The 12,670-nt window shown below is 45.3% G+C and overlaps 1 protein-coding gene across 10 annotated transcripts in view; it reads left to right on the top strand.

Annotated features, from left to right (window-relative positions):
* The window catches only part of cacna1b (calcium voltage-gated channel subunit alpha1 B), a 250,165-nt gene that overhangs the window by 179,749 nt on the left and 57,746 nt on the right, over positions 1-12,670 (top strand). For all 10 annotated transcript variants that reach the window (XM_062960070.1, XM_062960067.1, XM_062960066.1 and 7 more), the window contains 2 exons: positions 718-824; positions 9,558-9,654. In XM_062960070.1, the coding sequence (XP_062816140.1) occupies positions 718-824; positions 9,558-9,654 (204 nt within the window). The remainder of the gene's footprint in view (positions 1-717; positions 825-9,557; positions 9,655-12,670) is intronic.

The following is a 12,670-nucleotide window of genomic DNA, read 5'->3' as shown; positions in this document are numbered from 1 at the left end:
CAACAAAACGACAGCTCAGTCATTGTTTTACTGCTGATCCCAGCAGGACTAATTGCTTTATTTACAAGTTATATACAATTACTCAAAGCCATAACTCTCTGGACACATGGTGCTTCTTCTCCGCTCGTCAAGGTTGTTTTCAGCATAAACAGGCACCTCCTGCATTCCTCAGTTCATGATGAAAGTTCCGGTCAGACAGTTCAAACGGAAGCCCTGACCTATTGGTCCTGTGGGCAATCAATCAAGCTGGCTTGTGATTAACCCATGCGCTGCTGGAATGCTCTGCTGGAAACACACAGTTGCAAACACCCAACAGCATAACTTGATCTAACATTTCACTCTAACAACAGAACACACTAACAGAGTGCATGTGTGGTATGGCAGCAGGCCTGGAAAGTGCATATACCTGCCAGTGCTAGAAGCCAAGCACTTCTTACCCTAGAATAGAAACAGCAAGTGCCAGGTAAGAAGAACGGAAGCCTCCTTAAAGCCTTGCAGGGAAGGGGAGCCAGCGGATGGCTGATTTTTGGGGTCCCAAACCAAAAACAAATATCTACCCTCCCAATTTCGGGAGACTCCAAAAAACTAGATCGGATCCTCCCAATGAAAGCTGGGACACGAAATGGGGCAAGGTTTTCCCCAAAAGCACAAGTCTACCGAGAATCCAAATTCTCACTTCTTCCAATGTCTTCTCCTCTGCCATTCTTTTCTCCAAAGATGATTGACTTGGGTCTCCTTCTCCACCCTGGTTCCTACTTCCGTGACCTCTGGAACATTCTGGATTTTATTGTGGTCAGTGGAGCTCTTGTTGCCTTCGCCTTTTCGTAAGTCGTTCTTCTTTTATTTATGGGTTGGGACTTCTCAAAAGTGGAAAGTGGGGCATCACTGAATCGGAAGCAATCCAAGCTTGAATTCTAATGACTGAATATCCCACGTGTTTCACTTCCCTGAACAATGGTGTTGAGAATGAAGAGATGTGAGCAAATCTAGGCTATAGTTGGGAAGAATATTTTTAAAATATTCCTGGAAAGGAATCCTGGGCAGATGAACAACTATGTCGTTGAGAATGAATAAAGATAAAACAGTGATGCTTTGCTTACCAAAAATATGTTTCTGTGCAGGAAACAAATGCTGTTTTTTGCACAAAGGCGGCAGGTAGAAAATTTTGCACAGAATAAGTCCAAAATTACAAAAAAGCAAACGTACATTGTTTTTAAAGACTTTCTCAGAACAAGAAGAAAAATGGCTAAAATTACTTCTTGAGAGTTGGAGTTCAACGCTGCCTGTTGTCTCTCTCTATTCTAATTGCTGTCACTCTTGTTGCTTTGCAAGAACGAGCAGACTGCAGACTATTCCCTGGGAACTTGTCGGTCCCTCGTGGGATACTAAGGAGCCTGACAAAATGTAGCAAACATTTCTTTTCCCCATAAAGGAATGTGTGAGTCAGAAGCTTTGACATTTCAGAAAAGCACTGAACAGGTTCACGAGTGCAAAATATATTTGGGAGGCTTTTGAGAGTTAGAACGCCAACTTTGCGGCAGAGTCGCTGACGACGGTGTGCATTTTATGGTTGTCATTGTTGTTTCCTTTTAATTATTCAAGCTGCGGAAAACTTCCAACCGAGTATTTGTAGATACTTCTTGAGTCACAGATAGGCCCAGAACACACTTGCAGCTGAGCACCTCTTACTCTAAAGTAAGAGGCGCTCAGCTGCAGGCACTGGCAGGCGCATGCGAGCTTACCAGGTCTGCCGCCATGCCACAAACACACACTCTTTCCAGGGAATATTTACAAAGTATTGAACTTAACAAGTGTTGTTAAGTTCAAACAATACTTTGAACTTAATTCAAGGCTAAAAATTGACAGGGAAATCAAAAATTATTTGGAGGCAGACTTTGTATTGGGCAGAAATGTCTAAGCCCAATTGCTACTTCTTTGGCCCTGCCTTATGTCTTTCTTTCAGTTGAGCTTGGTATATTTCCTTTCATTAACTACATGAATTCTTCATCTGGGAGATATGCTAGCTGGGAGTGACTCTATTTTGACAAGGAGGATACTTTTCAAGCCCTTCCAGGACTTGAATTCGGAGTCTCTGCTATTGAGCTGTAGAGCCCCTTTGAAAGGTGAGAGCAAGCAATGGTGGTCCTCCAGACATCGTTGGTCCTCATTTCGCATGATCCTTCACTATGATCAATAATGATCCTACTCAGTAGGGTCAATTGACCCTACTCAGGTCCCTACTACTTCCGCCAACCATGTCTAGAAGGCCAATATTTCCACTCCTTAAAAGATCCCTGCTGTTACAGAGCAATGGTCTTTTTAGTCCAGCATTTTCACTGTCGTCAAAATGATGGTTCATGGATTAGTGGGATGTACATGAGATGTTGACTGCCAGTCCAAGTCAACTTTTCAGGGAGAAAAACATGTGTAATGGGCAAAATTAAGATGTGAATCCATGGCCCGACGGAGGGGGAAAACACAGCAGTCCATTTCATCAGGTAGCCAAAGAAGCGCGGGCCTCACGAGTATCACAATCATGCAAACAGAGTTCAGTTTCACGTCTCCGCACTCCGAAACCAACCTCTAACTTTGCTGCTGATCGGTTTTCCCAAGGATGCGGAGGGAGCAATGGCTTTTCTTGGTGACACGGATCCGAATGTTTGTTTTTGGTATCCACGCACTGTTTTCTCACTCGGGACGGGGAAGTTAGACAGTGGCTTCCATTTGCCATACTTCCTTGTCTGTTTGCTTTGGGATTGTTATGTGGATGTGCACGTCTTTCTCTCTTTCTTTCTTCCCACTGACACTCTACTCTCTCTTTGTCTTCCTCACGCCGGGATCTTCTCTGTAGGAGTTTCATGGGGTAATACATTCTTGTTGTCCCTTGCGGCCTTGTTATTGCCTGCCACGTGCACATGGCCACTGTCCCCACCATCCGTGTTCCACTCACTGCCTGTTTTCACCCGTGCCATCATTACATATCGTTGCCTTGCCTTGCCTAACTGGTTATGTTTTGCCCACAGGTGCTTTAGCTAGACTAACAATATCACAACACAAGGCCATGCGCTTGGCATGGCCACAGCAAAGGCCATTTCAGGGAATGACTTCTTGCTCTGTAGCGCAACCATTTAGATTGTGTTCCAAGAGCTTCCTTGAAAGCTTCTCGTGGCTCTTCAAGAGGACCAGTAGTGGGAGATGGACTTACCTGATTGGGTTTCCTCAATGGTCTAAATCATGAAGTAAATGCTGGTTGTGCTCTTGGGTTGCATGGACATTAGGCATGTCCGATCGATGAAAAAAATGTTTCAATTCTCGTTTCTAAAGTAGGGGGCGCTGGCGCTTCGATATAGAAAGTATTTCCAATTTTTTTACCCAAAAATTTCGGATATTTCCAAAAATTCGTAATGATTCTAAATGTTTCTAAAATGGCAGACGCGCATGCACAATTGCCAAAAAAAAGGAACCCGGGGTGGGGGGGGGGGCTTTTACAGGGCTCTCCCACCCTCGTTTCTTGACCTATCCTGATCAAATTTTCAATGCCCTTGTAAGTTGTGAAAAGACACAAGGTATGGTCGCAGTTGGCACACAAGTTTGAGTTGTGCGAAGGCCCTCCCGGCCACCGCCGACACCTGCGCCTCAAGCGTCAGTGCTGAATCCAAGAGGACCCCCAAACTGCGGACCTGTGATTTCAGGGGGAGTGCAACCCCGTCCAGCACAGGCTGCCACCCAATACCCCGATCAGATGAGCGACTGACCAGGAGGGCCTCTGTCTTGTCGGGAGTGATCCTCAGCTTGTTCCTCCTCATCCAGTCCGCCACAGCGGCCAGGCACTGGTTCAGCATCCGAGGGGCTTCCTTGGAGTTAGATGGAAACGAGTAGTGGATTTGCGTGTCATCTGCATAGAGATGGCAACGCCCTCCAAAACTCCGGATGACCTCTCCCAGCGGTTTCATGTAGATGTTGAATAGCATGGGGGATAGGATAGACCCTTGCGGGACCCCACAGGTCAATGGCCAGGGGTCCGAGCAAGTATCCCCCAGCTTCACCATCTGGGAACGACCCTCCAGGAAGGACTGGAGCCACAGCAAAACCGTGCCACCAAGCCCCATCCCGGAGAGCCTCCCCAGAAGGATACCATGGTCGATGGTATCGAAAGCCGCTGAGATGTCCAAGAGAACCAGCAGGGTCACACTCCCCCTGTCCAGCTCCCTGCGGAGGTCATCCACCAAGGCCACCAAAACCGTCTCAGTACTGTGCCCAGGCCTGAAGCCAGACTGCGAGCAGTCCAGAAAATCAGTGTCATCGAGGAATTCCTGGAGCTGCGTGGCAACCACCTGCTCCAGAACCTTGCCCAGAAACGGGAGGTTGGAGATTGGTCTGTAGTTGTTACATACAGATGGGTCCAGGGAGGTCTTTTTTAATAGCGGTTTTACCACCGCCTGCTTAAAGCAGGATGGAACTGTCCCCTGGCCCAAGGAGGCATTTATAATAGCCACAAACCAATCCAACAACCCATCTTTGGCCAGTTTAACCAGCCAAGAAGGACAAGGATCCAGAGCGCAAGTGGTCGCCCTCACAGACCCAAGAATCCCCTCCACGTCATCAGGAAAATACATTGCCGTTTGCGCCGTGAGACAACGTATCGGAATGCGTCTCAAAAAGCGAGAACAATCCGATATCAATCCGATATAAGATTCAAAACGATTTTTGGACATACCTAATGGACATCATTCCTGCCATGCGTACGACTTCAGGAACCTTCTGCGTTCACGATAAATGATACTATTCTGGAATATACTCCAGACATCTCTGCACTGTAGCCATGCAGGTCACCTTTGACTACTATGGAAAGTTTTGAAAGCATCTTGAGTTCAGAACATTTAATGGACAGATCTCTGGTTTTGTTTCCATGGGGAGAGATTGGATACATATGTGTTCCTGTGAGCTCTCCAGATATTCTGAAATACTACTTCCATAATGTCTTCCTACTAGCTGAGAACTGAAACCCAAAACATCTGGAAACCTTAAGCCCTGCATTAAGTGCTTCAAAAGCTTCGAGATGTTCTTCCAGGTGTGGTGAACATCTCAAAGCTGTGATTAAATAACATCTGTGACTTAATAACACAGAACAATAGGGATAAATTCTTGGTGTCTTGGGTCTAAGGCCTGTTTCTGGGGTTATTTGGGGCACTGATCCAGAATATTGCATTGGAGATACACTAGATCTGCTCTAGTTTCTTAGTCATGGTTCTCATGATTTTTATGGGTGAGCAGATAGAGACTGATAGCTGTTTTAGTAATCAACAGGTTAAATATACCCAGAAACCGGGTTAACATTTGAGGCACCAAAATGTGTGATGGACAATGTCATGGGGAGGTCTTCCTCATAGTCCTCTCCGCATCCAAAAATTGAGTTGATATGGATCCTGAGAGGCTTCAGTGGATCTTGAGATCTCAAATAGAAATCTGACCCAAGTAGAAGAAGGCACGTGATTCAACTTGTTGATGGATGCACTGATTATAATATTATTATTGGTTGCACCACCAGAGAAAGCTTATTTATTTATTTGCAGTATTTATATTCTGCCCTTCTCACCCCAAAGGGGACCCAGAACAGATCACAATGCACATATACTTGGCAAACATTCAATGCCATTAGACATATGACATATAGCGACAGACACAGAGGCAATTTAACATTTTCCAGCTTCCGGCTTCATGAGGGTATTCTCGATTCTGGCCACAGGGGGGAGGTGCCGCTTCATCATCCACGTGTGACAACGAGTCCTTGATGGAGTACTTCCTCATTCTTCCACATGCTGCTGAAAGTTTTTATGGTGTCGTAGATTAGTTAAATTAGCCTCCCCGCCTAAAGCGATACCTACATTTTCTACTTGACAGATGCAACTGTCATTCGAGTTGCTTAAGTCAACAACAAGCTAGGTTATTAATGTTTGGGAGCTCAATCTGACCCAGGTTGACTTCGAACTCATGACCTCTTGGTCAGTAGTGATTTATGGCAGCTGGATCCTCACCAGCTGTGCCACAGTCCGGCGCTGTGGAGCAATTTCGGACTGGAGGTTCTGGAGCAATTTTGGACTGGAGGTTGACATTGGGACAGGAAAAAATGTTATTCCGTTAGTATCACCATGATATTAGACTGGGTGACAGTAAGAAGTATTCAAAAGCTAGATTTCCACCCCTGAAAGGTCCCCTTCAAAGTTGATTTTCTCAGATTTCAGAAGCAACCAAAGAAGAACCTCTGATGAGGAATCTCAAAGCCACAGCAGACCAATGTGGAGACTTGTGATTCTTCAGGAAGTTTTGCTGCCAAGCTTCAGGGGGCTTGGCATCAAAATAGACGCTTGAAATTGGTCCCAGAAATGGAACAGAAGCTAATGCCTGGACCACAACCAGGAACATGAGAATTCAAAATGTTGTGCATGAATTCACCTGGCTGAGAGGTAGCGGAGAATTAGAAAGGAAAAAAAAGACATTCAAACCATCCCCACGTGTGAAAAAACTATATTGAAAAACTCCAAAACTCTTACAATTTCACCTAGGGGAAAAACTTTCAAAGAGATAAGCTAGGATGAAATAAGAATGCGCGTCCTGCTGTCCATTAACCTCGGGGCTCTCCAGAAGAGAGTCTCTCTGTTCACAATATTTTCAGAGCCTGCCAAAAAGGAGTGCATGTTCTCGTACATTAAAGCGAGGGGTAGATTTTGTTCTGGCTGCCCACACAGATCATTTCCCCGCTCTGTCCTCGTCTCTCTTTTCTAGAGATAGGATTGTGTCTCTCCGCGTTGGCTCGGGATGAGTCAGTGTTCTATTTTATCCTCGGGTCAATGGCAGCCCTTCTCTGTGCATAAGAGGCCACAGCATAAGGTCCCCGCCGCTTGCGAGCAGATTGTACCGATTAGGTAATGTGTGTGCTTTCTGACTGCGAAGGAGCACGCACCGGCCTTGGCTGTTGCGATAAAAACTCAGGGGCGACCCAGAATTATCTGATCAATGCTTATTCCAGAACGACCTTTACTTTTCATGGACGACATTGATTTTCTCGCAACCCATTTGGGGATCGAATGACACTTTCACAGTGTTGTCTAAGACCATGGGAAAAGACATATTTTCAATGGTCTTACGAACCGAGACACAGCTAACTTTTTCCTACTTACGAAAGGTCCGTCCTCCCCTCTTGTTTATGTTTTCTGAATGGGGCTTCATCGATATATAAAAACTGTGTCCGGCCACGCGTTGCTGTGGCTTTAGTTGAATAGCAGTTAATAGCCTTGCAGCCTTAAAGTCTGTCTGTAGGAGCATGGAGGAGCCGCTGCAGGGGGCGCAGCGAGGAAGGGTAAACTTGAGAGGTGCCATTTGAGAAACCTTTGATAGTGAGTCCGCAGGAAGGGGAGGGAGGGAGGCTCAGAAGGAAGGTTTAACGGAAAATGTCTTTTTCCTGCACCTTCCTTGGTCATCTTTGAGGAGCTAGAAGGCTCCCAGCAGCTGTTCCAAGGCAACATTATTATTATTTACCTGTACATATCAGCAGACATGCACATGAAGTCCAGGTGTCTGGGGTCCATCTCTGAATATTAGGCTCTTCCCAAGGGCCTGGGGTCTTAGAGGTATTGTTATCATTATTATTATTATTATTATTATTATTATTATTATTATTATTATTATTATTATTATTATACATTATTTACATGTATATAACAACACAGGAGAGAGCTGAGGGAGAAAAGGAAGGGGCCTGAGGCTGTGAGGAATGGTGGGAGTTGGAGTCCAAAACACAGCTGGATGGAGGGAAGGCCCAAGCCAGCCCCTACCTGATGAAATCTGTCTTCCTTGGGATGCTAAGGTCTGCTCCCTCTCTTAACTCTATCTCCTCGGCATCGTCTTGGGAACCGCCTCCATGCCTTTGTCGATGCAGGGCGCCCAGGCAAGGCCATGCCCCCATTGTGGCCACTGCTTTGTGGGCACGTGAGCAACCGTTGAGGGTGGGGGGCGTGCTGAGCGCGCGCCGGTTCCTGTCCGGCGCATGCGCAGATCATTTTTGCCTGTTTTGGGGGTTTTGTGGGTCCCGGTTTGGTTCTAGATGTTGGGTTTCATGGTAGGAACCTAGCGGCAAGGCTGTTGGGTTCTGTTGTCAAGTTTTGTAATTCTGGGGCATTTAGTTTTATTGCTTACTTCTAGGCCCAAATTCCATTCCATTTATAGATAGATAGATTGTAATGTACGTTTGTAGGACTGAGTAAACAACAAAACTACTGAACCAAATCACACCAAATTTGGCCACAATACACCAACACATCCAAGGTATGTCCTTCACTCAACCCCCCCCCCCCCAAGAAAAACGGATTGGCCTAGGTATAACACAGCCAGGCATTGAAGCTGGAAGGCTATTCAGTGCAATTCAACCAGACCAACAAAGGATTAACCTTGGTAGAAGGCAGCTAGGCTTTGAAGCAGCGATACTACTGTGTACTATTGAAGCTGGCCAGCTAAAGATTCCCCTAAGTAGCAAGCAGCCAGGCTTTGAAACAGCAAGGCTATTCATTTCAACTCTAACAGACCAGAAAACCATTCCCCTAGAATGCAAGTACCCAGCCTTCCAAGCAGCTAGCTTATTTCTTTGTACTCCAGCTCACCAAACAAGGATTCCCATAAGAAGAAAAAGGCCAGGTTTTGAGGCTGCAAGGCTATTCACTGCTATTCCACCTGACCAGCAAAGAATTCCCATAAGCCACAGCAATGCGTGGCCGGGCTCAGCTAGTTAATAATAAGCATGGATTGCAAATATAGGCTGTGGTATGTTTCAAGGACTGGCATGTGCTTGGTCATCTTGAGAACATCACCTGCCGTAATTGGAAAGAAGCAAAAAATAAAATAATACTAAAAATAAGTGGTATGTATTATTTACAATATTAAAATTCTGGAAATCCTTTAATGAACCAACACTGAATTGCCTTCATCTCTTTTATACAAAACAAATACTGCTTGCCTATCATCAAACATTAGCCAGAATGTTTGACAGTGGGGGAAATGGGGCGAAGTTCTATTTGCATGCTTTTTACAAATAACTTTTTGTTATATCCATGTGTGTGTTGACAATACAATCTTAACATTCCAGGAATGTTAGATGGTCCGGCATTAGATACAATAGTGGTGTGGATTCCCTATTGATTGTTACCTACCTCTGCCAGGTCAGCTCTGCTTCTTTTCTGCATGACTCCTGCAGAAAAAAAAGAGTAGTATGTATTTTGCTGTGCTGTTATGCTGCATCTGACAGCCTTCCCAGAGTTAGTGTCCTCCAGTTCTCTTGGACTCAATATCCCCAAATGGCTGTGTTGCCTGGGATTGATGGGAACTGCAGTCCAACTTCTTTGGAGAAGGCTGATCTAAAGGGACTGAGACAAGTATGACGTGCCAGAGATGGGCCAGGGGATTTCATCTCTTCTGGTGGAGATTGGGATTGGTCCACCTGGGCTTTGGAGAGCGTCCTTCCAGAACCAAAGGCCTCCCTTGGTTGCTCTCTGTGTTCTCTCTTGCAGAGGTAACAAAGGGAAAGATATCAACACCATCAAGTCCCTCAGAGTCTTGAGGGTCCTTCGGCCTCTGAAGACCATCAAGCGCCTGCCCAAGTTGAAGGTAGGATGGTTGGTTCCCATCACATAATACCACTTGTAATCATATTTTTTAAATTAATTTTATTGAACATTTCCAAATGTTTTTTCACACAAAAGGGGAAAATAGAACGGAGGAAAAGGGAAAAAAGCAAGTGTAGGGGTAATGTTTTTGTTAGTAGGTTAACTCTTTACCAATGTCTAGTATGTGTCCTGTTTTGTCTTTCAAGAACAGCCTTAAAACAATGTAAGTAAATGAAAACTGCTTTACTTCAGCAAAACATAAAGAACAGAACGCTCGGGGTATAATGCAAAAGAGAGCAAGGAAGTCTTAGGCAAACACAGTCCTTAGTTTCTGATAAATTCCCAAATCAAGTAGCAGTCTTACTTCCAACAAAGAAACAGTAATAAATCCTTAGGAGTAGTTTCCCAAATGCAGACTCAAAGCAGGCACAAGGGGACCGAAGGCTTGGGCATTCGAGTCAGTTTGTTACCAGCAAAAGCTGACTGCACCTCCTTCTGATTTATAGTCCTAAGTTCCCTCAGAGCTGCTAGGGCAGTTCCAATTACTCAGCTGCATTTCTGGCAGCTATTCTAGCTGAACGACATCTCTGCTCTGTTTCCTTTCACCTCTCCTGAAATGTAGGTACTTGCAAAATCTCCTCAAGATTCCAACTCCCCCTCAGATTCATGAACACTTTCCTGCTCCCCTTCCTCTTCTGAAGAAGAGGAATCCCTGACATCTGTCATTGGTGGGAGAGGGAAGGGGTTGAGGGGATGGAAGAAAAGACATTGTACAAAATTATAATTGTTACATCGAAGTCTTCATCTCTATTATCCTTATACACATTACTTAAAGTATTAAAAAATTACAAATTCCACATATCCTCTGTCCGTTCAGTGCCTTTCAAGTTGCCCGGTCTTCTGTGTGCCCAGGAGGGAGTTTGTCTGATCTTCAGATCAAAAGCAGTCTGTGTTTTGGACGGATTAGGAATCATCTTGTTTTCCCTGTAATAGGCAGTAAGAGCACCTAAAGCATATGTCTGTGTTTTGGACGGATTAGGAATCATCTTGTTTTCCCTGTAATAGGCAGTAAGAGCACCTAAAGCATATGTCTGTGTTTTGGACGGATTAGAAATCATCTTGTTTTACTTGTAATAGGCAGTAAGAGCACCTAAAGCTTCTATCCGACTGCTTGAGTGGTGATGGCATGATCGTCAGCATAGATGAAACTATTTATGTGAGGTTAATAAGTATTAGAAAGGGCAATAATCGTATTTTTATCCTGAAATCTCACTCTTCTTGAATTTTTTTCTTGTTATTACAGTAGTTATAAAGCCAAAGTTAGTTTGTCCATTTCAACCATTTCAGAGACTCTTTTGCTCTCGCCAACATCTTTCAAAATTATAATTTTCCCAGTTGTCATTTATAATAATCTTTAAATCCTTTGACTTCTTCCCTAAGTGGGGCCAATGTTTTCCTACTGAATTTAAAGAACCAAACACCATACTTGTTGTCCTGGACTATTTTGTAGCAGGCACTGGGATTGGTAGCCCAAAAAGAAACTTCCCAAAGGATTGGGTGCACTGCCTTCCCATCCATTTGAAATCTAGGCCGTGACTTGAGGCAATTTGAGGAATTAATAACATCCTTGCTTTTGTAAAACATTATGTACATCGATAGGACTACACAGATAACAGTTGCATCACAAAAAATAAAATAATCTCCTTATCCTTCTTGCCAGAAAGGCCCAGGGAGAAGTCTGTGTTAAAGCCGTTCAGTTTAAATGCTGCCTGGATAACATTCCTTTTTGGCTGGTTTGACTGAGCGAGTGTGTTGCCAAGATATAATATTATACTCATATAAGTACGCCTCAGTAACCCATGAGCTTCAGCTTTTGCTCTATTCTGGAAAGCATTTGAGGATCTCAATTGAACCTCATGAAATAATCCTACATCATGAGATACCTTGGAGTCGGGACCGAAATCTAAGCAACAGACTCGCTTGTTTCATATACACCTTATGCACATGCATAAAATATAATACAATCTTAAAGTAATTTTATGATTTTATACAGTCTTAAAGGAATGTTGTGTTTGATGAGTCATCAAAGCAAAGGTTTGAGGATTCATCAAACATCTCAAACACCCATGTGGACTATTTTGGATTATGGAATTCCGGATAAGGGAGGCTCTACCTGTATTACTTTAGAGGAGTGATTCCCAAAGTGGGCGCTACCAAGAGCCCAAGACAGGGCTGAGGATCTATACCTCTCCTGAGGCGCTTGTTGGGACACAGAGGGTGGAGCTAGGGAAAGGGGCAAGGCCTCTTCCCAAGAGCCCGAGACAGGGCTGAGCCTCTATATCTCTCCTGAGAGGCCTTTTAGGACTAAAGGGTGGGGCTAGGGGTGGGGGCGGGGCCTCTTCCCAAGAGCCTGAGACAGGGCTGAGCCTCTATATCTCTCCTGAGAGGCCTTTTAGGACTAAAGGGTGGGGCTAGGGGTGGGGGCGGGGCCTCTTCCCAAGAGCCTGAGACAGGGCTGAGCCTCTATATCTCTCCTGAGAGGCCTTTTAGGACTAAAGGGTGGGGCTAGGGGTGGGGGCGGGGCCTCTTCCCAAGAGCCTGAGACAGGGCTGAGCCTCTATATCTCTCCTGAGAGGCCTTTTAGGACTAAAGGGTGGGGCTAGGGGTGGGGGCGGGGCCTCTTCCCAAGAGCCTGAGACAGGTCTGAGAATCTATACCTCTCCTGAGAGGCCTTTTAGAACTAAAGGGTGGGGCTAGGGGTGGGGGCGGGGCCTCTTCCCAAGAGCCTGAGACAGGGCTGAGCCTCTATATCTCTCCTGAGAGGCCTTTTAGGACTAAAGGGTGGGGCTAGGGGTGGGGGCGGGGCCTCTTCCCAAGAGCCTGAGACAGGTCTGAGAATCTATACCTCTCCTGAGAGGCCTTTTAGAACTAAAGGGTGGGGCTAGGGGTGGGGGCGGGGCCTCTTCCCAAGAGCCTGAGACAGGGCTGAGCCTCTATATCTCTCCTGAGAGGCCTTT

Source organism: Anolis carolinensis, unplaced genomic scaffold (genome assembly GCF_035594765.1).
Source record: "Anolis carolinensis isolate JA03-04 unplaced genomic scaffold, rAnoCar3.1.pri scaffold_7, whole genome shotgun sequence".
NCBI lineage: Eukaryota > Metazoa > Chordata > Lepidosauria > Squamata > Dactyloidae > Anolis > Anolis carolinensis.
The sequence above is the reverse complement of the archived record's forward strand: the minus strand, read 5'-3'. Positions and strand labels throughout refer to the sequence as shown.